The sequence below is a fragment of the Varroa jacobsoni genome, unplaced genomic scaffold (genome assembly GCF_002532875.2).
Source record: "Varroa jacobsoni isolate VJ856 unplaced genomic scaffold, vjacob_1.0 scaffold_791, whole genome shotgun sequence".
In the NCBI taxonomy this organism is placed as follows: Eukaryota; Metazoa; Arthropoda; class Arachnida; order Mesostigmata; family Varroidae; genus Varroa; species Varroa jacobsoni.
Genome location: NW_019213693.1, coordinates 192,260 through 219,336, shown reverse-complemented (window position 1 = coordinate 219,336; position 27,077 = coordinate 192,260). Strand labels below are relative to the sequence as shown.

Below are 27,077 nucleotides of genomic sequence, written 5' to 3'. Positions count from 1 at the left end.
TCATTGGTTCCTTCCTTTCGAAGGTAGACTGACACGCAAACCGTCTGCCTGTGACGCCGAGAGGCAAAGCTGCAGATTTAATAAGAAATCCTGTAACGGATAGGAGCCGAAGGAATGCATCGAGATCGGGCTGCCGAATGTATACCGTTCGAAGTGACTGGCCTAGTTGTATCTATAGAGCTCGAGTTCGAAGTTGGCTAGCTGATGCGTAATCGACTTACGTATGCGGTGCAACTCGCTCTAGGCGAAATTTCGATCTGGCGTTAAGAAGCTGGTGGCAGATACGTGGCGATAGCCGACATTTATAGTGGATACTTAAAATTTTAGCAGCGGCAAAGTCCAATATGAGACTCATAGCGCGTTATGGCAATACCTGAGCAAAAAATTGTGTCGGATGAAGCAGGGCATAGGTAATGAAACTAATTGACTTTAGCTTTGGGGGGATTTATTTTGCACCCGTAGAACCGCACGTATGCACCAAAATTTCAGTAAACGATATTAATGTGATTTTCAAAAACGCATGTTTTTGATATTTTCAATTTTAGACTAATCATAACAGAAAAGTGATGATCTGTGTACTCCGAAAATATTTTCATTAATCCGTCGAATGATCTTAATGATACGAAAAACAGCATTTCAAACAGAATAAATGAGTTGGCCTAAAATTTGTAAGTTTGAAGTAAGAGTTACTTATTAGTAAATGAAATCTAGTCTATAATTAACATTATTGAACAGCCCCAGTTCAATCCCACGTTGCCGCAATTGGCAAAGCAAGCTCACGTGTATTTGCTGAGGCTAGGTATGCTCGTGTTGTTCTGGTACTCCATGTGGTAAGTAAAAGAAGAGTTAATAACATCGTATTTCTACGATATTTTCCCATAAACACTTGTTCAGCCTTTGCGTAGCTCATGAAGTCCAGCAACTCCATGCACACACACACACACACATATATATATATGTTGAAATGATGATATGATAGTGAAACTGTCATTTGTAAATTGTATACTTGAAGCAATTTACAAGATTACCGCCTGGGATCAACAAAATCCTTATTAATCTGAATCGTCCATCGATTTATTCGACCGAAAGTGGGGCACTAATGATCAACCTCAACAATGCTTTGGGCTCTATCGTCACAATTACCAATAGCGGTTTTTGCATAGTGTTTAACCAAACCTGTTAAAATTAGTTATACGCCCAGTATTGCGTTACAATATAACGTTACATATAAGAACGTCTGTATAGCAAAATATGTAGCCAATAATAAATAAATACACAGGTATTAGCTTAAGCCCTATTTACGTGTCGTCATTTGTATCCATAGTAGCAGCGATATTTGGAAGTAAAGAAAGGACACCTGTATCACCTACAACCCCAGCTATATCATCGAAATTCGCTCTGCTCCAGAGGAGCGACTCCTACCAGGTGACACCCGAGTACCCGGCATCCGAGCCCCTTCCCCAGCCAATCAGAGACTCCACAAGCTTGTGTGAGGATACGTGGTCATCCTTCAGGAGAGCCGAAGTGGAGAGGGCCTCCTGAGCAAATCCTAAGAGGAAGGGGCACCGTGTTGTCCTCAGTCGCGGCTTACACTCCGCCGGGAGCGCATCGTTGTCCTTGCTCTTGGCCGGCGAGAGTCGTGCGTGTATGGGCGCAAAACGACTACGTCAACGACTCACTTATACAACAGTAACTATATATTTGATCTCGTGTTCGTGTTTTGGCTTTTGCAGACACACATCTACTTATCGGGGTGCTGATGTATGCCGAATCAATAGGCTACGGAAATAGCTTTACGCGGTTGACTGTTGAACAAACAGGTGTCAGTGAATAAGCACTAAACGTACTTTTTTTTTAAGTAAACATTAACCTTGAGTTTTCAACGGCTAAAGCTATTGTAAAATTAACTTAGAGAACGTTTGAGAGTTTACCTCAGAACGACTGTGGTATTAATTGCAATTGGAGTGCTTTGTGTGGCCCTGCATGAGTAGTACCGTGGTGGATGATTTATACGAATAAGTTCCTCTAATAAGTGTACAGTGACGATGAAGTGGCACGTGAATATGCTAGCCTTGATGCTTGTTGGCCTGATAGGCACCGGATCAGCGTCGTCAGGCAGCTGGATGTAAGTGTTAAGTATTTTATAGGTAGTTAGAATAGTCAACGCATTTCTAAACTGACACAGAATTCGATGACAAGTCTGAAGGTAGGCCAAGTTACAGTAGAAGGAATTGAATCTAGTCAGTGAACCCATCTCGTCCAATAACAAGTTCTCGAACACTGAAATGAGTTCCGTTACTATCTTCTATATAATTCTTGTACATAAATGGTTAGACAAAAAAATCGAAATTAAACCTATTTAAGAATGAGACAATCCATCTTTGAAATGATGCCGCTTTTAAATAATTAATGTATTAATGGTCCGATAACAGGACCAAGGTACATTGCAAAACTGGAAAGTAAATATGAAGAGGTTCCGCTAGCGCGTTTGGTTATAGGAGAGTTAATACAAAGTTTACTACTTCGTGTCATGACAATGATATCTAAAAATTGAGCCAGTTTAGCTCACCTCGAGTCAGCCTATACTACGGTCTTTTAGTTTTTGATGAACGCTCGGTGATTTGAACTAAAGTAATAATATACTTCTCATTCTTCGATATTCATTTTTATCCCTTACAACAAAGCGGACTCTTCAGCGCGTGCTCGTGAGGAGGCCATTAATTTCATGATTTACAGCGCTTTCTCGGGAGCACTGTAGGGAGATCAGATCGAATCAGAGATTTTTGTGAAACATTATAGATTTTTTCGTCAGCTTAGGCCGTCCACTAACAAAAATATGCTTTAAATAAAATGGCTTTAAGTGAATTTCACTGATCACAGCAAACTTATTTTACATTGAAACAACTTCAAAAACTAGTATTCTGCTTTCATCTCGTGAAACGGCTGGCATCAAAACTTGCGTTTTGGAACATTATGAAAATGCACGTGGTACATCAAACAAGTGCCTTCCCACTCCCGCAGCATCCCCGCCCGATTACACGATATTATAATAGTTTTTTTAATCACAAGGATTAGATACATTCCTCTCATATCAGAAGGGAGAAGTATTAACTTCGGATTAATTCATTAGCTCAACTACTTGGTCCAAAACTGAGGTCCAGGCTAAGCGAAACTTATGAACAGTCACATAATATGAGACAGGGTAGCGGTGACAGCTTAGTGGGTAACGTATTTGCCTGCTAACCTTCGGAACACTTTGTGGTCTGAGTTAGAACTCGGGTGTCGACAGGCTTTATTTCGTGCTGAAAGCCAGCCGTCCGATGGAATACTTAACGGCGATACCGAACGCAAAACTCGAAAGTGAATGACCCGTCTAGCCACTGTTTGACTTGACCCTAAAAATCTTCTCATATGATTATTGTTGATGAATTGCCCTAGCACCGCATGAGGCGAAAGTACTATAAAGATTGACAATCAAACAGCGGAAGACCCAGTGAGAAGCATCCCACGGCACCATTGCGACAGCGTGTGTCTTGTGGATTATTGTGAGCTGTAACACAGGCTTAACTATTCTTTATTTTTTTATTTCGCAATCTTTGCAAACTGTTAGCAAAATGCAACCAGCGGACACATCGACTTGTCCTCGTTGGACTTGTCAGACAGCTTCTTCTTGGCCTGTCGTCATTTTCGCACCATAACCTGCGAGCAGCCGCCATCCGGCATACACGAAAGGTGCCAGAAACTGAGGTTAATATTGGTCGCAGTAGCTTTTCTTATAATCTACGAGTGTTCATTTGCTTGACTGACGGACGGTGAATCGTCTTGGTCCTCCATATGTAATCACCCTAATTACCCTCTGTGACCACAGCTCTTTTTGTGCCTTCAAGCGTCACGTCATTACGGAACTTTTAGTCGCCTCCGAGTTCGGACTTTCTGACTTCTCCTTTGACTTCTAACAATCGTGTTTGTTAAAGTGAGAATCGTTTCTCTATGTGTGTGTGTGTGTGTGTATATTTTGTCTGCCTTTGTCCGATAGTGGTAATAAGTTTCTTGGCCGTCTCATAACTTTGCGACGCTCGACCCGTAACTTTGGCATTCTATGATACCAGACCTCTTTTAAAGAGAGATGACCACAAATTGCTTTATCCCGATAGCAGCTGCAGTACCGAGGACGTTGCATATTTGTCCTAGGTCGCGGTGGGTTCGGATGGCTTAGTCCAGCATCAACTTGTCGGATGCTTTTTGCACAGGTACAGCTTTCAGTTCCATAGCCTATTCCCCACACGCCTTGTACACTCACACGTTGGTTTTTGCAATTTGGCAGTTTTGTCAGCACATACGAAAGAGTCACCGGCATCAAGTAACGAGCGTTTTTTTTTTTCGTATTGTCTCTGCTAGTTATTCGCCGTCACGTTTCGCCAATCGCGGCGATGAAAAGGAAATACAGAAGGGCATCTACCAGGCCAATCTCAGCCGCCGCTTGCCCTCATCAAATCGTTACTTTCTATTGTTGACCATTGACACAGTTAGCGGAAATGCGGACAGTAGAGCACGAAGTAGAGCGTCACGGACATGATCCCCCGCACGATGTGGGTACGCAGTGGAAAAAGAAATGCTTGGGAGGTACGATTGCGTTTTGCTTTATGACTGGATTAACTCCAACGAACTGCGGTGGAGAAGATATGGCACCTGGCGGGCTAGCATTAACAATGAGCACCTACGGGAAAAGATATCGAAAAGGATAGTCTGTTATTCCATGCTATTAGTGGTTAAATGCAAGTAGACCACAAGAGGTATGTTATGCGTGGTACGAGCTAAGCGGTAATATGTGGCCGTGTACTGGAGGTGAGAATTAGTTGGAGATTTGCATATCAGCGGGAAGTCCCTTATACCGTTAGGGTTTCCGCTTGTACTAATAATAATCACAGTGACAGACGCAGTAGCAGTGATCAACTCAACAGGACACTTGGATTCGGCTGTTCCAGACAACGATATGTGGAGGCCACGGTTAGAAGCGTACGACGGACGACCGACAAGCCTGCAACAATCATAGCCATCTACTGGCTTCAACTACTAATTAATCGAAAGGTATCATACAGGAGAGAAAACTAAAAGAATCGAATAGAGATACTATGCCATAAAGGTACAATCTAGGGAAACTGAAAACATCAACACCTAGTTAACGGTAAGATTTGCAACGTAACAGGAAGCTGTAACAAGAACTAGTGAGCAAGGATTACGAAATGAGAAAAGCTCCTGTTTGTGGTCACAACAACCAGTATTGTAACCAACGCTTGACCTTGGTGAAACAGTCGAAGGAAACATCGAAACGGAGAAGGGAGGCAGATAGCCAGCCAACCTGCTTACCGATTCTGCTCACTGAACTCCAGCTGCTATCCTTTGGTTTCGCATTCGTCACCATCAGAACAGAGCAAAACGATGTTTACACAGGATAATGGCAGACCACCGTTGTTATGGCTTCTGATTTGATTTGATCTGACCCACATCTTTTGCACAGTGCCGATACCGACGCGGCTATACAACACCGCCGCAATAGCAAATGATTCTATGTTTGTCGCCTAAACAAACTGTAGAAAGTGCGCGATGGAGACGACCAACGTAATTGCGCAACAATTAATAGTGTCGTCAGCTCACCGGGTGCTTAGAACAGACTTCGAACGTCTGCTGTACAGGTTATCAGCAGTAGCAAAACAGTCTATGCAACGGGACCACCTATAGATGCCTTAACCACCTCTTAATGGCGATACAAACGGCATTTTGTTTTACACGCGCGAGAACCAATAACTAAATTAATGCAAACATTTTTTTATCCTAATTAGCAAATTATATTGTTATTTAGCTGCTCTAACAACGGCACATGTGAATTAACATGTGTTCAAAGCTAGCTCAGAATAAAGAAAAAGACTGCACTCTACTAAACATTACAGTATAGGTCAGCGTTACAGCCGAGCCATGGGAATTATTTCGGTAACGAACAAGTGGAAAACTTCTAACCTTGAAGTAGAGGGTAACAAGGCGGCATAAATACTGACCTTTATCATTTGTAAAGCCGACATATACAATATTCACTCCTCGCTAGATACAGACCAACTTGCCCGGCATAATCTACCAAAAATATTGTATTTCCTACTTTATACTACTACTAATAGTTTATTGCTATATCAATACTTTTAAGCTGGCACTGTGGAGGCGAAATTTAAGTTTTGCGCCGATCGGTATCGTTCGATCGTGTTTCAGTATCATAGTAGTAGATTAGTATCATATATAGTATAGTTTTACTCGATCTGAAAAGTAAGTCCTAGGGCCTGCGATAACCGGGGTCACCTAACTAACGTAAATGGGAAATTTATTGAAAACATCCCATCTAAGTGTCACCATAGACGAGGCGAACTGGAACCTATTTTACTGCAAAGGGTAAAATGGGGCCGGCCAACTAATCAGTTGAGAGGTTTGTGCTATTTAGAAAAGTTGTTTCGACGAGTGAAGCATTATTTTAAAGCCAATTGCTGGGCTTTATTCTGCAAAGGGACTTCCGCGAGGGGATAGAATTTGTGCTTTTCGTGTACAGCCTTTTATTCCCGCTTCATAGCGGCATTACTTCATTAGCATAAACGAATATATATTCCGGACAGGCAATTACCCTGACTTTTGCCGTAAATAGGAGCATACAAATTCACTTCGTTTGACAGCCACTGCTGTGAACATAGATGTCAAAAAATCTACCACGTATTTTTTGAGTCCTTGAAAAATCCATTGAATTACCCAACAAGCTTGCTGAGGAACTATGAAGAATTTAGTTTCCTTCTTTCCAGCGAAAAAAAAAAGGCATTTTTATCATTTTCAGCATTCATTCAGAGCGAAATGCTATTTTGTCTGAAACGCTTCTGCGCAAATACAACAATGAACTTAATATGTGAAACGCAGTTTTTGAAAAGACTTTATTTACAGAAAGGAAACAACAAGTAGTTTGTTTAACAAACAGAGCTGTTAGCTTTTGTTATTTGACTAAAGTACTTCTGCTATAAACTGGACAAGTGAGCTAAATATTTGCCTGTACACTATTATTGATGGTGTTTGAAATACGAAACGATTCGAGCTGTCGACCGTTGCATTTACTAGCATTACCAGAAGAAAGACATGAAAAGCATCTTTTCTTGAAAAGGGGAAAACGTTTTTGTCCCCTAAGTCTAGCGTATAACTCACAGGGCTATGAGAGAAACATATGATCTTTAGTTGACGACACGAAATGAAAAATTTTTGACAGAACATCACTATAGTACGCACTAACGTGTGCGGCTGGTTCCAGAGACTATATCCAACAGCCTGCGTAACTTAAGTTTACTAAATGGCCCTACCTGCATGTGTGGTTTCTGTACAAACAAGAAAGTAGGATCGACCAAAGATTTTGGCAATTGTAGCCTTTTATTCTGCCTCGATAGTCAACTTAGAAGAATCAAAAGCAAGTTAGTAAATAGGCTTGCAATTTTTGCCTCATAGCCAGCTTATGTTACTCTGCAAAGCGATTTGTACTATCGTTATAAAATCTCAACAGAATTGCCGAACAGTCTCAGATCTGTTTCTCTGACTGCTTGCGCTAGGTCGAGACCAGGTGTTTTTTTCAAAGACCCTCGATTTAGCGTTTCTTGCTGACGATCGCCGATAACCTAAGGAAGAAGTAGCCCTGTGCCTCGCAATAAATTCTAATCTAAGATCCGCCTGCTAAACAGTCTTCATTGTATCGCTTAGCTTTCGTAGTTCTGCCTGGCTTGTCGACCTATCTGATCTGTTGTCTGGCCAATAACAATGGACAAAGAGTACGAAGGCGTTCAGCCACAACGGACAGCCTCGTTTTTCGATGACAAATACTTTTGCATACGGTAATTGTCCCGCTGTTGTTTCGATCAACTATTAAAAATGTAATCGAATTCCAATATGTGTGAGGTATTGATAATGGCTGACCGTCGGGTGTTTTGTGAGAATACGCTAACGTTGTCCATATGTTTAGGCTGTAATTATCGAATCCAATGCATGTGAATCTAGAATAATTAGTGTTGGGCTATCTGACATTTAATGAGTGTAAAAAGCCTTGGGTTTTTTTAGCGTGATATACTAAGGGTAGTACTTTATAAGTTTTATCTCCGTAATTTTGAGATGAGTTAACCTAACACGTATAACGGCCGTTTCTGCTTACACGATGCGGTCGTTATCATCTTGTTATAGATTGATTATTTATTGTTATACAATGTCTCCTCTTTCAACGCTCAATCTAACTTGATCATTCTTTCTTCTAAAGACGTACCACGAGTGCGTTCCAGTAGGAATAGCTCGTTAGATTATGTCACCTCCAATTCTTACTTAGAAGTATTACTTAGTTTACAGTTTTAGTTTTATTTAATACAGTTATAGTTAAAGATTATTGACATTATGCTGTTTCATTGAAGCGTGCGCCCAATCACGTGTCTACGGTATTTGTATTACTTATTTAATGTTTCATCCTTAAACGAATAGGTTTATGAAGTTATACAAATTGATTTTTTTCGAATTTCAAAGGTTCATCTCTTCTATTCCCCTTCATCAAGACATCTGGTAATACAAGGGTTAACGAGACTTCAGACTCGCCCACTGATCGCATTAGCCGCAAGACAGCACGAAGAGTCTGTGGCACAACCCCAGGGTCTACTTGGTCCGGCTCCCCCTGACTTAACCGTCGCAGAGTCGACCAACCAGTTATTCACCCATACTAGAAGCCGCTCCTCAATAAGCCATCATCCTCAAGTCAACTCCGGCGATGATCATATTCCAATATGATCCCTCGTTGCAAGCCTACCAAATATGCCATACTCTACAATTTGTGCTCCCAAAAATTCTAACAGCCTCAACGAGTAGGTCTGCTCACGTTAGTAGAGCCAACCTCCTCTTCACACTGGCAGAATTGCGCATAGTACACTGATTTTCAATTCGGACCATTACTACCCTCTGTTGCATAGCCTCGCTTATATCAGAAGGGCCTGCTAAGGATGAGTAGAATCAGTGCAATGGCAACTCTAGATGGCTCATTGCTGGCCTACGACCGTCCCATCTGCATATTCCAATTCTGCAATGACAAATCGAAAGTAGCGGGCAAATAAGGAGTAAGTAGTAGCTGGTGTCATATTCTCTGGGGGTTCTCAAATTTGGCGTAATCGTCAGCTTTAGCGGATTTGAGAGAGCAGAAATCTTCTGTCGGTTTCTCGACACAGTACTAGCCTAGGCTAGCACGTTAAGAGCGGAGTTAGTCAGACTATGTACAGTATATCAACTCACCTAGCCTTATCTACCTTTGATATTATGTATTTGACTATATAAATTGTTTATACTCAACTATTTTACTTTGTCCACCCGTTCTAGAGCCTATGGGGCTGAAACGACTTCTAACAGGCGGATCACGCGCCTATAATTACTCGTTCACCACTTCAGGCTGTCAGAAATGTTGCAACTTTCTGGTTTGAGCTTTCGGAATTAATTACAATAGAAGCAAACGAAGTTACCATAATAAGTATTAGATATTCGTCGAGGCATCGAGCAGGCGGAAGCAGAAAATTTTGGAAGGGGCAAGCCTCATTGTGTATGCATATACAAATAAATATAATAGGATTATGCAGGAAACGAATGTATACGATAGTAAGAGTAGAAATCGAATTAAAATTCCTTTGCCTATCTGGAATACAAACATGCTTTGCGGATATAAGCTAAGCAAGTGCATGAAGTTCACTGCCAGGTAAGGTATATTAAAAAAAAAATGTCTTATCTGCATCAACAGCTTATCAACTGCACCTGTTGCAGCACTTACGCCGTAATGCCGTGGAGTAGGGAACAGTCAAGAGAATATTGTTTAAATGAATTAATTTCTGTTAGCGCTGAAACTTTTTAGATCAGATAGATACGTCTATATTTATTGTATAATCGTCATATCAGAGTCACGGTATACCGAGTTAAATGAAATATTTTTGCTTGATTTTTCGTATTACACAATAAATTAAAGCAGTCAAGCATCAAGATTGATCCCGTCCTTAGCCTTTCTGTGTAAGCGTCATCTATTAGAGCTGTGTCTCAGCTAACAGCAGAAAGTCAAATGTTGCTTATGTGTAAAAATAAGATGTTCCTTTATTACTACACACTGTAAAGTTTCTATTTCTGTCGATCTGGCCATAGACTCACACAGGCCACAGAGAGTCCTCGTACTTGCCGTCAGTGTTCTTTTCAGCTTATTGTTAGAGGCTTAGCTTGAAACTTTGTGCTACTGCTTTTACAGTTATCGCCGGGGCATAGGATGATGGCTGTAGGCCAAAATGTTGAAACTCTGGTCCTTTCCTCAACATCAGTACTAACAGCTTCAAAAACCGAATTAAAGTGAGCCATGACTGAGTGTCGCCCTGGGCAATTCAAGCATCTGGGCACCACTTAGCTTCAAAATTATGCGGTCACACTCGGCCACCGTATGATGCTTCGTTGTATAGCTGGTAATTTATAGCATCTCTACAATCTGCCATATCTGGTTGCTTTCATAGCACAAAGAGGACAACGGTTATTTATTTTAAAATATACCTTTCTAAAATTCTATTCGTGTATTTTGGAAGAGGAATATTCGCACAAATAATAGGATTACAGGAATTATCACTGAATATGTCTATACGAACTTAAAATTACTCAGATAGAAAAAGATTCCTATGTTATTTTGAAGAAAAATATTGCCTAGTGTGAAGAAGGCAGAAAATATTAGCGCCGATATTGAAATTTTAGCATTTTTTTTTAATCATCATATGCCATATTTAATAGAAATTTATCTCGATCTAAAACTTTAGTATTTCTTGAGACCTCTTTAGCTAAGCCAGCAGACATTCTGAAAATAAATATAAATCCATCTAAGGCACGCTTTATGTGGGTCTGCGTGTACAAAAAAGGTGGTCATAGAGCTTCATTAGCTTTTGATAATACTGGCTATTCATGAGCTAAAGATTCCGTCTAGGTTTGGAATAGAGCAAGCCTACAGAAGAAGTCGGCCACGATTTGAACTAACCGTTTACCGCTTCATTGGAAGCACAAAAAAAGTGTGGAAAAAAGCGTTAGAAACGTCGATCGACTGGGACATTGAATGCCTTTCTGCACATGTTATAGTTGATATCTATACTTAGTAATGATTGCTGGCGGCATCATGTTATGTTTTCTCGTCGAATTTCGAAATTATATCAATATGCGTGACGTCAATTCAAAATTCGGGTTAGCTGATTAGTTTGTAAAAGTCAGCTGTAATACCGTTTTCATTATCATCGCCTGTTGTATTATACCGCGATCTCTTATCCACTGTGTAATGGATGAACAAATAAGCAATTCCTCGTCACCACCAAACTCTATGTCTATTCCACTCGATACAACTGCTACGTGATATTCTAGCTCGCATGAATATCGTTCAACATTGAGGCCTGTCGCAATAGAGAGCAAGAACGCATAATGGTATTACAGGCTTGAGCCCCGTCCTGCAGGCGGCGCAGTTTTTGCCACCTCCTTTTTGGCGTTCAGATATTAGTCACTCAGCCGCTGACCTATACTACTCGTATTTAGCGATACTGTGTATCAATATCATTTTCTGGAATGGTCACGTTCAAATAACAGCTTGCAGATAATGACTGGCAAGGGAACCTACTGAATAGTGTTGCAATAGTATGGCAAAACCCTGATACAAGTCGTCATTCCGCCCCCTTAAATTGTCTCCAAAAAGAAAATGGGTATCTCTTGAAGTATATATTATATTAGCGATACGGCTTTTGAGAAGTGAAATAACTTTATATGCAACCGGTTCAAACACAGCACCTATCCTCCCCGGTACCCGACCAATGGATCAGGAATAATTTAAGACAAATAGTTTTTCGTCCCTACAACGCATGGGTCAATTCATCATCGGTAATTTGGTCAACTTCAAATAGCAGCTGCTTTGCGGATCACGGAAGTGTATCCTTTTGTGTACCCGCCTGCAAATTTATATATATAACTTGCCCATTATGTGAGCTGCAGCAGTATCAATTGTAGCTTCAACATCGACAGGTAATTTTAGGTCCGAATGAGATCTATCTGTGGAAAAGTATCTGCGCAACTTAGCAACTGAAGAAGCCTGTTCTTTTTTTTTTCTATGCTATTGCAGTGGCCAACTGCGACAATAACGACTCATTCACGAATGGCATACGGCTACGATAGAAGGCTGTGACAGCAGCAGGATCAGCAAATGTAAAGAAGTTGCAAAAAACAGAACGGTTGGATCCATGTGATAGTACGTGGTATTTGTGAGTGCAATTAAAATCACAATAAAAAAAAACTGTGTGCGAGCTGATTGATGCTGCTGCTTTTCTGAATTAAGTCCCCACTGGGTGTTCCCAGTGAGTGCATTCAAGCACACATTCTTCGTTTTTTGACAAATCCAACGATGTGCTTGTTGGTGAGGCTGTCTATATGGATGACTGTCTGCTTGTACGTGCCATTCTATGGCACCTTAGGGTGAGCAACGGAGTCAATTGACCCTTGCTAGCTGATAACTTTGATCGCACATCATACCTTTTGATAGCACTGAAGTAGCTTCGACTTGAAGTTCAGGACCCGTTGCTAGTCGTTTGGGTCGTTGTGGGTTCGCTTCCTGCTAGGGGCCGTCTGAAGCAGCGGAGCGGGAGACAAGGAAATAGAAGAACTAGACGAGTGCAGCGGCTGCTTGCCTGATGAGTTCTCGATTCATACCGCAGCTCAGCCCTGTCTGGCGTAGTCGTGCATTTCGCCATTCCATGACACGCCACTTGACTGGCTGGCTAAATGGATAGCTTCAAGAACGCAATGGCGATGATTATGGGTAGTTCCTACCGTTATCGCCAGTCTCCGGCGGATACGATAAAGAAGGTCACTTATGGGCCTTCAGCACTTGCATCATCTTGGCTTGCGCTACCCTGGCCTTGCAACTGCAACGTGTCGCGCTACGATATAGCTAGGTAGACTGAACAAAATCTGGTGTCTAAACAGAGCCATGCGTGTGAGACTGTAAAAGCGCACTTGAAGTTACTCCGTCTCTTCCTTGAGGCTTTTTCCCTTCTTCCCACAGGCTATCACAATATTCAATGGTACTTAAATGCTAGGACCCTCGGCTCGACCAAATGTAGCCATGCATTCTACTACTTCTGCCAGTAATAGAAGTTCGGCTTCTCCTCTGTCCTGTGTTGTGCTTCAGGCCGAGCATCCACATAACGATAGTGTCCTATGCCGCCATCGGTCCTAAATCGCGCGACCCTGCCGCTTACTGCTGTTGCCGCCAGGGTTACCGTCGTTCAACTTGAAAAGACGATGCACTCTCGATATATTGGTTTCGTTCGTTTGCAAATAGGCAGAGCGTACGGCAATGTCGGAAGGCGGTCGAACAAGTCTTTTTCCTTTTTTGTGTCATTTGCCTTCTTCGGCGCAGAGTACCTCACTGCACCTCGCCTTCTGTTTCCTCTTATGTTCACTTCCCGTTAAACGTACGCAACGACGATTTGACCAAGCATCGTAATGGCAAAGATCGGCGAAGTACAGCGGTTCAAGCATTCGTGTTTTGGCGTTTTGGTATACCTTCGCAGACTTTTGCTTTAAGAAGCGAAAAGAGTGGGACGCCAGTTAACCGGCGTCATGCCGAACTGCATGCCGGCTAAAGCCAAGCGGTGCATATCGGATGTATTGTACAGCCTGGAAACGCTGACGTGCGCCAATGCCATTACAATAATAGTTAATAGTAAAAGTTCAATTACCATCCCTATTTCAATTTTAACGTAGAGGCTTCAGATAGAGATAGCACCGCTTTACAGGCGGTACTACGATCTGTTGCGTACATAATAATGCGTCTAAGGTTGGCCCAACGGTGATGAGTAACTCAGCTTCTCACAACCACAATAATTTTGGTAATAATCAAAATTATAGACGTCTAACTAATTTATAGAAATAAATCTTTAAGCTATCTTTACCTGGCGTCACGCATGCAATAGACAATATTGTCCACTAAAGGCGCAAACAAATCAAACCTAGAAAAGCATTCCTAAGGGTATTAGCCGACGTAAGGGATATAACCTTGCGAAATGTTCATCACAGAGGGACGCTTTAAACGTGGGTTAGTGTACATATATGTGTAGACCAACCATCATGCCGCAAGAATTACTAGCGGAAGTTTAGTTAAGTCCGCAAAATGTCCGCGAGCCTAAAAGGCCGTTCTGTCGTCTTTACGTCTGTTGTCCCATAATAAATTTAACCCAAACACATTAGCATTCTTATGCAAAGAAAAAGTCTCGTTTAAGCTCGGCCTAAGACTCTGATTAGCTTCCCTAAGCCAAAATCTAGGCTAGGTTCAGCCATACGCAACTAACCACATTTAAATGAGTTAAATCAACTAACTCGTTTACGTTTCTGCTGTCTCGGATAAGGACAGCAATCTAACAAAAGGCTCTGCCTTAAAAAACATCACGTTTTTATTCAAAAGTGTTGCAAATCTATGCCTATATCGACAATGACAGAATACAAGTCGCTAACTGAAAAGACTCCCACCCAGACTTCATTGTCAGATTTCATTGCAACGTCTGAACGAACAAGAGAAAGGCCGCTGCTGTTATTGCTACTCGTCCTTTTTGTGGTCGAAATCAAAAATTTACCAAAAGCCTTCTGCTGCTGGCTAGCGATTTCAGCCTTGAACAGCAATTGCTGCCAGCAACTCTGACTTATAGTTTTCAACGCCAGACTTACCCAACGAACTTTGACAGGCTAGTGTTTGGCGGGAATATGGAACTCGCGTCTCTGTATCATTGCCACCACATCGAAACGTTAGCACAGTTGTGCACATGCAGATAGACACATCCGCGCACAGTCACATCCGACTTCCCAATCCCTAGCGAACTTCTATTCTTTGATAGTGGATCGCTATTGTTCGCGGTCTAAGCCGACCAAACGGATGTCGAGGCGGTCAAGGACCGGGGACGGTGAGGGGCTGACAAAAAAAAGGAGGATCGACGGAGACACTGCGAGGTACGCAGAAACACTATTATATCGAAACCAAAGAAAAGGGGGAGTCAGAAATAAATAGATAAGACTTGGCTCTCGCTGGCCCTCTGTGAAACAGGGACACCCACTCCTGTCTTAGAATAGTTTTAACTCCACTGGAGTGCGTTGGATTAAGCTGTAAAAGCAGCAAAAGCAATAGAAGTTGTTAAGATGAGAAACAGCTTCCGAGTCCGCGGCCGCTTCAGCGTGCGACCAGAGTAGTTAAAACTGAACCGCAGTTGCTGTCTTCTTCGATGGGCATAACCACTGAACAGAGATCAGATCTGAGGCAGGCCACCAAAAGCAATTCCAACAAAAATGCGGCTTCGATGACAGTCACCGGGAGGAAACGAAGGAGAAAAAAGTTTGCCAGATAGTGGAAGAGCGCACCACTTCTAAAAAATCGATCTGCAACGCACATAGGCACAGATTAAGCACAAACACACCCTTCCCTTTATAAGAAGGAGTAGACTAAGTCCACTCAATTGCTGTCTGTATATGCCACTGCTTCGCAAGGATGCGGTGAATAAAGAGCTGCGCGAATGGTAGATACCTGGAATAAGTATTCATTGAAATCCGGTTCTATTCCCACTGGCTGAACGGTGTCTGATAGGATCACTCGCAGAGCGGAATGCGGTATTTAGAGACAAAGTAAAGCGAGTATGAGAAAATGGTAGAACTAAGCTAAAACCAGATGCCCGGTAGTAAACAGAAGACGTCAGGGTAGCCCGCCACAGTAGCAATAAAATCCTTGGAGTTGACGCTTGGAATTGACAAACGAGCACAGATGAAGTGAGTTCAATTGAGTTTCTTGATACAAGTCAGCGGAATTGTATCGGATACGAGAACCCAGGAAGAACTCCGCACGACGAAATGTTACTGCAGCTTTTTCAAACGTTTATTTATCCAGTATGCGTATTCATAAAACTCTAGCCATATACATTGCTATTGATGTTTCATATTCAGCCACGTGCACAACATCGTTTAATTGTTTACCTACTTTATTACACTACTTACCTAAGTAAAACAACTGTTACTAGTGCTATTTTTTTTTACTGATATTTTAACTTTAAACTTCAGGTATTTGGGATTGGTTGATTATCAGTCCATACGGTCGTTGGATCGACTCGCAGGAGATCAACCGGTATCATCTGACGGTTCGCCACTGTCTCCACAAGTTGACCCGTTGGCCATCCGGCTTTCAGAGCTCTGCAGCGCTGTACCTGGATTAGTCCAGTCACAACTCGATCTCTGTCATCGAAATCCTCACGCGCTGCTGGCCATATCAGAAGGCGCGCGTCGAGGCATTATCGAATGCCAGGAGCAGTTTCGGCATGAACGTTGGAACTGTACGCTTGAGGGAGGCATCAACGTGTTTGACATGACCTTACAAAGAGGTGAGTGCTGGCATAAGGCTGATTAAAAGGACTAAGTTATATTTCCAGTATGTTATATTCACTTCGTTATTTTTTCTTATTTTCTCTAGTAACATTTCTATTAACATATGTGCTATATGTTATTATAGAAATCATGCAAGCAAGTGCCATGTGACTGATTAATTGGACGGAATATTTAGGTATTGTTGCAAGCGTGTTTGTAACAAAATGGCTCCTAGGTGACATTTTTTTTTCTAAAGATCTTCAAGCTATTTAGGCATTATGCTTGCTTTTTTCTTCGTATGATCTAACGATAATAATGGGTATGCTGAGCTATTAGCAGTCTGTTATAGCAGCTTTCTTCTAAATAATGGTATTTCCAAATGCAGTCCAAATTCACAAATGAATGGCGGATGTACTAGGTGTCTTACGCACAAATTTACACTACGCATTTTGTCTACTGAATAGCGGTAATGTGATCTATATCTTCGAATAATTTCTGCCGCCGTAAGTGTTGATTCACCCAAGCGAACGATGCTATGTTCTGCTTGTTCCATGGTTTACAGTTCTACGCCTCACAGCGTACCTAGATTCAAAGTGTTAATGGAATTATCTGGAGTATAACTTTCACGCAACATATCGTATACCAACAGCGAGCTTCCTTTGATGCTGGTTTAGACATAGTTTGTTCTCGTCATCATATTGCAGCCAATCTTAACACCTGCCGTCGGACTACTATATACAAGCAGCACTGGCTCAGATGCGGTTCCTTATTTACAATCAACTGAACCTTCATTTGTTCACATCGGTATACCTTTTTTTCAGCTCTGGTGGTTGCTTTCGTATTGAGTTGCATTGATTTTGCATTGTTGCAGTACACAACTCGCTTATATGCATAACTGTAAGGCTTTAACAACAAATTATAGTATGTTGGACTCTATCAAATAAAGCAAGCAGGTAAAAACGTATCTGGCACATTATGAGGGCCCACATGAGATGGGGAAACAAATTTAATGCAGAATAATCGTAATAAACGAACAATAGGAACGAACGAGACCATCTTTTCACGGATTTACCTTATATTTCAGAATAAGAGTAGACTCGTGACTACCGTGGCATTCTTGTAACTAGATATTAACTTGAGAATATTGTTGTCTTTTATTATTTGAGAGGCATAATTTCCTTCCAGAGAGGAATATCGTATTCTTCTATAGGAGCACCATTTTTCACAGTCCCACAGATGCCATGGGACCATAAACGCTAATCCTTATTCTGTATTTTTCCACGAGCGGTCCTATTTCAACGGTCAAACTCAACATTCTAGTAGGTCAAATCTGTACGTATAGTCAAGCCTCGTTTTGCTAAAGCAAAACCTTTTTTAGGCTAGCATGTTTTCCTCGAATAACCAACGAGTTTCCGCTGGGCGACCTACCTGCATTGTGACCGTCGCGAAGCCTCTAGCCCGTCACAGCATTCTCTGAAGAAAACAGGCACACTGGCGCTGCTCATACACAAAAAAATCGCATTCACCCACTACTGACCCAGGGGCCGCAATCGCAACCCCTAACCACCCGCAAAACCTGACAGGGCTCCGTCCAAGGGTGCCGCCGCTGACGCACGCCGAGGACCAAGAACCTCCGCTGTCAGGGAAAATGGAGAGGCAACCAGAACTGGGGGTAATCTGTAGTCATACCTGCCCTACTAGGTAGGATAGGATTCGCACTGCTGGTGCTTACTGAGACCCACCGACAAAGCCAGTCAGTAGTCAGTAACAACCCAGATGTGGGTCTCGAGTGCACGCCAATCTGATTACGGTAGTAGGGCGGCTAAGACTAGTAGGCCTAGTCGCGAAGGATGTGGACTCCTTGTCGAGCTGCGAAGCTCAAGATCACGTAGGGATTAGAATTGTATCTCGTGAAGGAAAGACGGGCTGGTAGGCCAGCAGGAAGCTTCTTTGGGTGAGACCGCCGTTTGTCGGGCGAAGTCCTTTGTATTCGGATAAGATGAGCTGGAGATATCCAAGTCCCTAGCGCTACTGCCTTACCACAACAAACGCAACAGGGAGTCAGTGGCAGCCGGCTCGGCCAGACTCCGGTTAGTTGGAGATTAAGAAGGTTTTCCTCCTGAGACCGTTGGAATCGTCGGCAGGGTCATAGCGGCAGCAGCTGCAGTGGACGATGCCAGATTACGGGGTTTACGAGGTTATGGAATTATACTCCGGTCTTTTGATTGTATTGGGCCAAACGGTTTGAAAATTAAATCTTTTACACAACTCCGCGCACTTTGTGCCTGGGGAAATGAGCAGTGAACGATGACTACAACGGGAAATATTTAAATTTAGTACTTCCGATTGTGTGACTTGTTTTTCGCTTGGTAGATGCATAGCATTTATTATAACTTTTATCTCAATAAATGATATGTGATTGCATGATTTAAAGATAGGCGACACACTTTCTTTGTACATATTTTGTATTTGTATTCACTGTTCATTTGCGCTACACAGCTAAGTAAATCGTATAAGGGAAAGAATAAGGCAATAAGGAACTTTGACGATAAGTATAACGTTGATCAGAAAATTAACCCAAGTACAGTTCTGCATGATTATTTGTCAGACAAACCTGACGCAAAAAACCAAACGCCTTGCAATTTTATGAACTCTAACATCGTCCAAGTCATTTCTAATTAATCACCTTCTCTCGACTGTATCAGTCACATGTTGCACACGTTTTTCTTAGCACAAATGTCAATAGACTACAGCCTATATTGTGCAGCTGTCTCAAGCGGTGACAGGCCTTCGATTCTCCGTTACTGTTTGATGTCGTGTCGCTTTTTAGAAATTGCCCACTCTGTTTTGTTCTCTTTAGCATCCCATCCCATTGCTGCTAGTTAAATAGATAATAAAGTTGATAGAATCAAACTGACCTGCAAGCAACGTTGCGTACGTCTAGCAGTCACTTTAACCCCGACGCTCAAACCGGCGCTAACCACTCCACGCAGGCACGTACACTCTCATGCACAAGCAAGCGCACTTTGTGCATTGGCCGCCTTTACGCCTTCAACTGACTGCTGCGTTCATGTCCTATGGCCAACTCTTTGCTTCGTTTGGATTTGCATCTAAATTAAAATAACCCTATGTAACTAGACGAAAAGGGACAAGAGTCTTTGGTCCCGTTAGGTCACTCATCGGAAGACAACACGGGACAGGAGCAGAATAAATGACCTCCTCGTAACATAAGAGCAGAGCAGGTTTGGAGAGTTGGCTGTGGTCATACTTATCCAGCCGTTTTGCATCTGCTGTTACTGTGTCCTCCATCATAAGTGGTTTCTTTTCTTCCATTACCTTACTAGGTTCTCAGTTAACCGTTTGAGGACGAACACAGCCAACGAGAAGTCGGTTTGCCCCGCAGTAACATGAGCCGTATTTTTTTAACTTCAATAGGTGATAGCAATCAACACGCAATAGTTGCCCAAATATAGGCATCTTGTCGCAACAACACCTCAACGACTTTGATGATTGCGGTCTGTGATTCCTGCAAGATACTAGCCAGAAGGTGTTTTTTGTATATCCATATCTACGGTAGGCTAATACTTATACCTTAAAAAGTGTTTGAGTCGTCTTTTTAGAAAATCGGATTATCTATTATCTAGGTAGTAAATCCTAGTAGTACCTTCAGTAGTTGCAAAGTTTTATACACACCAAGTGAATGGCATTACGCAAATGCGATTTTCGCAAGTAAATCATGTTGTATGAAAGGGGCTAAGTTAATTGCCCTTATGTGTCGACAGTATGACGACATAAGTAAGTCACTCAGATGGTCCATCGTTAAATGAATCATTTGTCAGCCAAGTGGATGGTCTAGTACTGTATTACGTTTCCAGCGAATAAACTCAATTATACACTTTATCGTAAAATGAATATAGTAAATATCATTTTATAAAAATTCTCTGCGATTTTAACTTAGTCAGTTTTATTTTAAATCGGTACTTTAATAAAGGTAGTTTTTTTTAGGTTTTTTGTTCATTACTTTTCTCCATGTGTATTTCTGTATGCCATTCGAAAGTGCTTTACAAATACGCTGCAATTTCACTATGCAACGAATGGAGTTTTGAGCTACAGTTCAGGCTTTAAGAATACAGGTTCTAGGTAGAAAAAGTGAGTCTTCGGCACTTACTTATTCTACTTCTGTTTTGAGTTTTACGTCCGGTATCGCCATTGCAGACAGTTGGCCAATACGAAACGAACTCTGTCTATCGATGCTCGGGTTCAGACTTAGATCATAACGTGCGTCTAAGATAAACAGGTAAATACGTTATTCCCAAAGCTATCACGGAGACTACTTATTTCCCTTAAGTTATTTTACCGAGGTCAGAGGCTGCCAAAGCTGTCTGGAATATTATATGCCGAATATTGCATATCGTATGCAGTGAAGACTCTACTACTGAGAAATCTGCTCGAAGGGGTTTACTAAATTTAAAGGTTGAATCCCAGACCTGGAAAATGTACCGCAACCTAGTTCGCCATTTGAGGTCAATGAGGACGTCGGATTCACACAACCTGCGCGCAGCCCGGTTGCACCAATTGAACGAGGCTATCCAGCAGAAAACATCCTATTAACGAGAAAAAGCCATTATATCTACGACAATGCCAAGTCGTGTACAGGAAAGATCGTGAAAGCCGTTCTGCAGGAGCCTGACTGGCAGCTTTTTCTGCACCTGCCATATTCTCCAGATCTCGCGCCAGTGGACTACCACTATTTTCACTTATTGGCAAATAAAACTAGTTACCGTGCGTGTGATAATAATGATAGAAACAACATTACATGCAAAAATTTTTGGCTAAAGGGAATACATAATTGTTTAATGAAGAAACGATCTTCACTCACGTGCTACCTTCGGCGAAGAGACATAGCATGCCATGGGACCGTTTGTCTTTGTTGATTTACTAGTTTTTACAGAACGAGACGCAAGATTTTAAACGCAAAAATAAGAAAATTGGGTACGTCGTCGAGTAAAATTGCTAAGCACTATTTGGCTAAGAAAAAATATTTAATTTAGTGTATCTTCTTCCAAGTTTTAAAAACTTTCAATACCTATTGAGCCGTTATAGACAGCACTGGCTATGGTGTAGCAGGAACATAAATTTTGATAATAAGCGCTTTGAATTCTACAAAGAATAACAAATGCCACAATACTCGCACAGGTCAAACGTAAAGGCTCGGTTACCTAAAACTAAGAAGGTCCTAAAACCAAATCCGCATAATAACTGTAACAGGTTCCCGTGAGATGTGATAGGCAATATTATAAAATAATGTGCCTTAATTAATAATCTAACTTCAACAACATCATGCACACCATGCCTGCGTGATGGAGAAGACGGTAGCATCGGGAACTTGAAACAAATGTAAGTTCGTTATTATACTTATCATACCATTAGTAAACCGACAAATTCAAACGAAAATGGAAAGATGGAAGACCGTAGGCCATATTGGATCAGGGCACTGCATAAGCACCAAAATGACGTTAGGCAATTTCATTGAACGAATAACAAAAAAATGGATATGTGTGTGCGTGTGATGCCCAGGCAAGTAACAAAAGTATCTTACCGAAGAAATGCACGGTACAACCGTGATTAATTTTAGGCTATTCGTTTTTGCCCGACCCCGGGAAAGCAAATTACGCTCTCTTGTCTACGCGCTCGTGGCCTCATAGCCATCTAACTCCCACGCGTCCCTCTGACTTTACTGGCATGTAAATGGAATTTTTTCTTTTTATTAAAGCATTTTGTTCGGTCCGAACATCGCATCTTTGAATCTCTACATTCAATTTGAATATGTAACCAAAAAAACTGAATTTGACATATGTAACCAAATACCGAGAAAAAAAAAGTTAAAAACAGCCCTTCAGGTAACTTCACAGTTAAGCATGTCGTAGCTATCGAACTTCACATTCGGCGCACTATTATTTCTTAATATGGCTTACTAAATTTCACGTATAAATGACTTGTGAAAACCGTCCGTTCGTGTCGAATATCTTACTAGCGATAAATAGGATTACGTAAGTTCTAAACATATTTGCCCTCTCAATAAGTTCGTCTCCTCTCTCTAAATTGAACCCTTGTGAAGGCAAAAAATCTGTCATGGCATAGAGTAACAGCTATATGGCATGGCTATGTGAATATACGATAAAATCAAATGTCTAATAATAGTATTATATAATTGAATAAGACTCAATTCTCGTTTTCTATTCATGAAATTGCGCGAAAAGAATGTGGTTAAATTATCTCAATCTCAACGGGGCTTAGGAGACGCTCAGCTGAATTTTACAATAGTTTATAAACATGCTAAGAAGTTAAATGCTACTACATTTATGGAAGGAAAATACAACAATTGTATATTATAAAACTGTTTTAATAAATTAATTAACTAATCTATCCCCTATTCTTAATATATTTTCTTGTCATTAACAATTTTTTAATATAAAAACAAATCTTATGGGATGCACAATCAAATTAGTTCAAATGGCAGGAAATAACTGTGCACAGAGTGGATAGAGAGTAACAAAATTCTTATCTTGCTCTTAAGTTTATTAGCACTTACTGTATTATTAGGAACCTCTTACTAAAATCGAACCAAGTCTGCGATATAGTTACTCGTGGAAGTAATATGTTGTAGATTTTTAGCTCAATATATTCTCGCTTTTTTTTTTCTACGCATTCACGCATCAGGAACCTTCTATAACCGCATCAGGAATAACTATCAAGAATGATAATTGCTTTTTTCATAAGATAGTCAGCAACTGTAAGGACAATCATAGTGTTAAAATATTGTCAGCTCAGCTAAATAGTTCAGCATTTACATATTGATATATAATTAGATTGAATTACAGATCCATCATGATATGTATACAGTATAACTATGAGGAATCTAACCTCATAGTTATAACCAGCCTAAATGTTTTCCCACTTCTCGGTATAAAATCATCTTTCATCTAATTAAAACAGATATTAGTCTCAGGTAAATTTTTACGTAAAACATATCTATTTCTGTTGGTTATCAGTTTTATTAAAATTATCTTGTATTATACAAGCAATGTGTGATACAAGTTGCAGCCTAAACGTCTTCCATATATATAACTTCACTTCGTTGTCAGTCGGTTTGTACTATCTAACATAGAAACTTCACTATTCGACAGACATTCGACTTGAACAGTAACTGCAGTACTAGCACCCACTTTTGATCAATTACATTGGATACTGTACATGCAAATTTTTCTTAATCTATTTACTTCACTAATCCCAGTTTCTTGTTAATGGATGTGCAGCTATATACTTTTTGTCGTTGAAAATCTTCGCATTCATTTCGCGAAGGGTTCTCTGGCTCAGTAGTGTTGAACAATATTGAATCTCATTTACGTTAAATCTCACACGATCAACAGCTTCTTTACTATAAATTTGAGATAACTTAATATCGTAATCCGAGTTCGGCAAGCCGATGCAATACGACCTTGAAGCTCGTGCAAGAACTGTCGCGAACGTGTAGACATCAATGGCGATGTCTGATAGTCGATCCAAAATAGTTTGATTTTCAAACAACTCGGCGCCCCACTGTTCGAGGGCGACTTCAGCAGCAAATCCTAATCTAGCCATGCAGTATTCGAGCTGCTGGCATTCCTTCTTTAGTGACGGATGAATAAACTGCTCGACTTCACAAGCTAGTTTGGGGGTGTCCTTTACATCTCGCCAACGAGCGAGTCGAAACTTTGTGAACTTCATAGGAGACATCAACGGATCACGGAGAATGTGAATCACCGTTGCAAAAAGACGTCCAGTATACTGAACACCACTCATAGAAATAAGAAGGCGACACAGATTTTGAGTTGATTCGAACGCATCAAACGTTCGTATGTCGTTGAGCCAGCGGACCAAATCGCCATCTTCAAGTAACCCATTGACACCATGCAAGTCAATACTGCTTTCTAACACTCGACGGGACCCTTTCGTACCGAGGAGACGAACTGCAGCCGCTTCCAAAGAGTAGTCGGGATCCTGCACTACGTCAGCGATCGCTGAAGTCATGTAGACGGCACTCTCCATCGCGTACACATCACCTGTCATGGTAGCTACTCGTTTGCCAATCATTTCAAATTCGTGCAATGGCTTTTTATACCGATGAGTCCTAATGGCGTACTTTATAGCGAGGTTTAGTGCCTCGCGAGCAGTGCTCATGGTAGCGGCTGTCATCAGACACCGTACGTAATTCTGTACGGCCAACGCTACTTGGAAGCCTTCGCCTTTTTTGCCCAGTATACAGTCGGTCGATAGTTTTACATTATCGAACGTCACGGTCGCAATTCCGGCGCCATTGAGACCAAGCAATCGGGGAGATTTTTCGACTTTAACACCAGGCAGATCCCGTGCAACAAGCACAGCGGTAGTTGGCGTCTCGGCAAGCCGCTTGTCTTCAGTGCCAATCAGATCAATGTTGCAAAGAACAGTAAATATGTTTGCATCTTCACCGTTGGTCACGTAGGTTTTTGTACCGTTTAAAGTATAGTGACTCTCGTCCGGGGTTATTTTCAGCACTGTTTTAATGGCTGCGAGGTCCGTGCCAGACTGGGATTCGTGCATAGCTAATGCAGCAATCCATTCACCACTTGCCAACTTTGGTAGGTAACTGGCCTTTTGCTGGTCAGTGCCAAACTCGAGGATCGGTTGAATACCTGCCGAGCTGTGGGAAATCATTTTAGCTGCTAATGATGGTTGTCTAGCAAATGCTTCGATGATTTTCGAGTACTCGGTTAAAGACAATCCTAGTCCTCCGTAGTCATTCGATACAGTGGCACCAAACACGCCAAATTCTTTCAGTTTGTAGATCACCTTCTTTGGTGTTTCGTATTTTAGCGCATGAGACTCTAAGCTGTCCACATATTCTTTAATCCTGTCGTAGAGATCGGCTATCCTATGGATCTCAGAGGGTTCAAGCACCTCGGGATAGGTGAGGAAGCGTTCATCGATAGCCTTCGCAAAAAGGTTTCTTAGAAACGGTGGCCGTGTTACTTTACCCTTAGATCTTTCCATTAAGGGCGATTCCCGGGCGAGTATATCGTCCATTCTCGTCTCAGGATGATATATATTGAACTTTTTCGGTGACAGTTTTGGTTTTTCCTGAACTTTTGTCGAGGCGCGCCGTACAAACCATCTCGGAGATCTTTTCCACATCAGCTGCAACATGGTTCAGTCCTATATACAGTTTCCAGCACCAAAACAAAAACTGCAGGACAATGCTGCAGTCACTGCCTCACGAAAAGACAATCTAACTACATAGACAACAACGGCAGAAAGCACGGTACTAAGTGTGTGTGGTCCCGAGTTAAATCAACACAATTCACACCAATAAAGCATATCGAACGTTCACTCGGAACAACTAGTTGCTAAAGAAACCGACTGATTCAGTGGATCAATGCAAAAACACGCAAGTCCAGCATGAATCGAACACGCGCGGAAGAAATATTGTGATTTCGTCTTTGTCGTCATTAGACCGCCGACCAGGGAGAACTCAGAGCGCGCGGGCGGTGCGCATGCGCGATGTGGCGCCACTTTCAAACGACGCAGCCTATCACCCATGGCCAAATTAACAGTTAACTATACACAAAGTGCTACAAGACGAGCTCTGCCGTCAGTAAATATTTTGCCAAAAGTCGCGTAAATGAGACTCTAGAAATCATAAAAAAACAGAACAACAGCGCTAATAATTCGGGTACTGTAGATCAGCAGTTGGGTCGCATGTAAATGACGGAGTGTACTCACATAATATCGATATATGTAGCAAAAATGTGTATTCTGTGACCTTGCATCTTCGTTCAGTGCACACGTATGTATCTATAATGTAGTAGTTGAATTGGAAATCAAGTATGGGGACCAAGCTGTATTAATATAAAGGAAGTAGGAGGTATTAATATAAAGCATTTTTGTTTTTATTTAGGATTCTAACTAATAATTGCTAAATGAAGATGTCTATTGTTAGGTCCTGTCTATATATAAAGGAAATATATGCTAGATACATTTTCTTTTTCTTTACATCCATATCCGCCAGCAACAGGAATCTGTCTTGAATTATATTAAAACAAACACTATATATATATATGGGTGACTGGGTCGGGTGACTATACAGCTTGGATGTTTCTTTACTCTTTTGCTTGCCGGTTTTTTGTTTATTACAGATATAATTATAATTATAACAATGAAAAACTGCAAAAAGGTTATAGCTCTGATACATTAATGATGCAAATTTACAGTTACGAAGACCCTCATTCTACGGGAAGAAGTTAATAATGAATACAGACAATATGTAAGAATATATATCGAATGTCAGAAATAGAAGAGTGGGTTTAAAGTGAATCCATACAAATTACATTTATCAGTATGTGGAAGTTAAATTGAAATCAAGAGATTTATTTGCTGAGGCACATACATTTGTCAGTCCCCTGTTCCTTTAATATAATATGTGCACATCGATATTAGTGAATTAATTTTATGGCCTGCATATTTTTTAAAATCCACTAAAATATCCCACTAAGCAAATTTTAAAGGAGAGCCAGGCTAAATATTTTTCT

At 41.3% G+C, this 27,077-nt stretch overlaps 2 protein-coding genes across 3 annotated transcripts in view; one reads left to right on the top strand and one right to left on the bottom strand.

Annotated features, from left to right (window-relative positions):
* Window positions 1–1,514: 1,514 nt before the first annotated feature.
* Window positions 1,515–27,077, top strand: part of LOC111263793 (protein Wnt-16) — an 80,426-nt gene continuing 54,863 nt past the window's right edge. For both annotated transcript variants that reach the window (XR_002682454.2, XM_022839185.2), the window contains exons 1-2: window positions 1,515–2,125; window positions 16,171–16,487. Coding sequence is in view for 1 of the 2 variants with exons in the window: in XM_022839185.2 (XP_022694920.1) it covers window positions 2,046–2,125; window positions 16,171–16,487 (397 nt within the window). In the remaining variant the exon portion in view is untranslated. The remainder of the gene's footprint in view (window positions 2,126–16,170; window positions 16,488–27,077) is intronic.
* Window positions 23,010–25,982, bottom strand: LOC111263792 (complex I assembly factor ACAD9, mitochondrial). Its single transcript, XM_022839184.2, has one exon. The coding sequence runs from the start codon at window positions 25,693–25,695 to the stop codon at window positions 23,755–23,757; it is 1,941 nt and encodes a 646-aa protein (XP_022694919.1). The 5' UTR covers window positions 25,696–25,982; the 3' UTR covers window positions 23,010–23,754.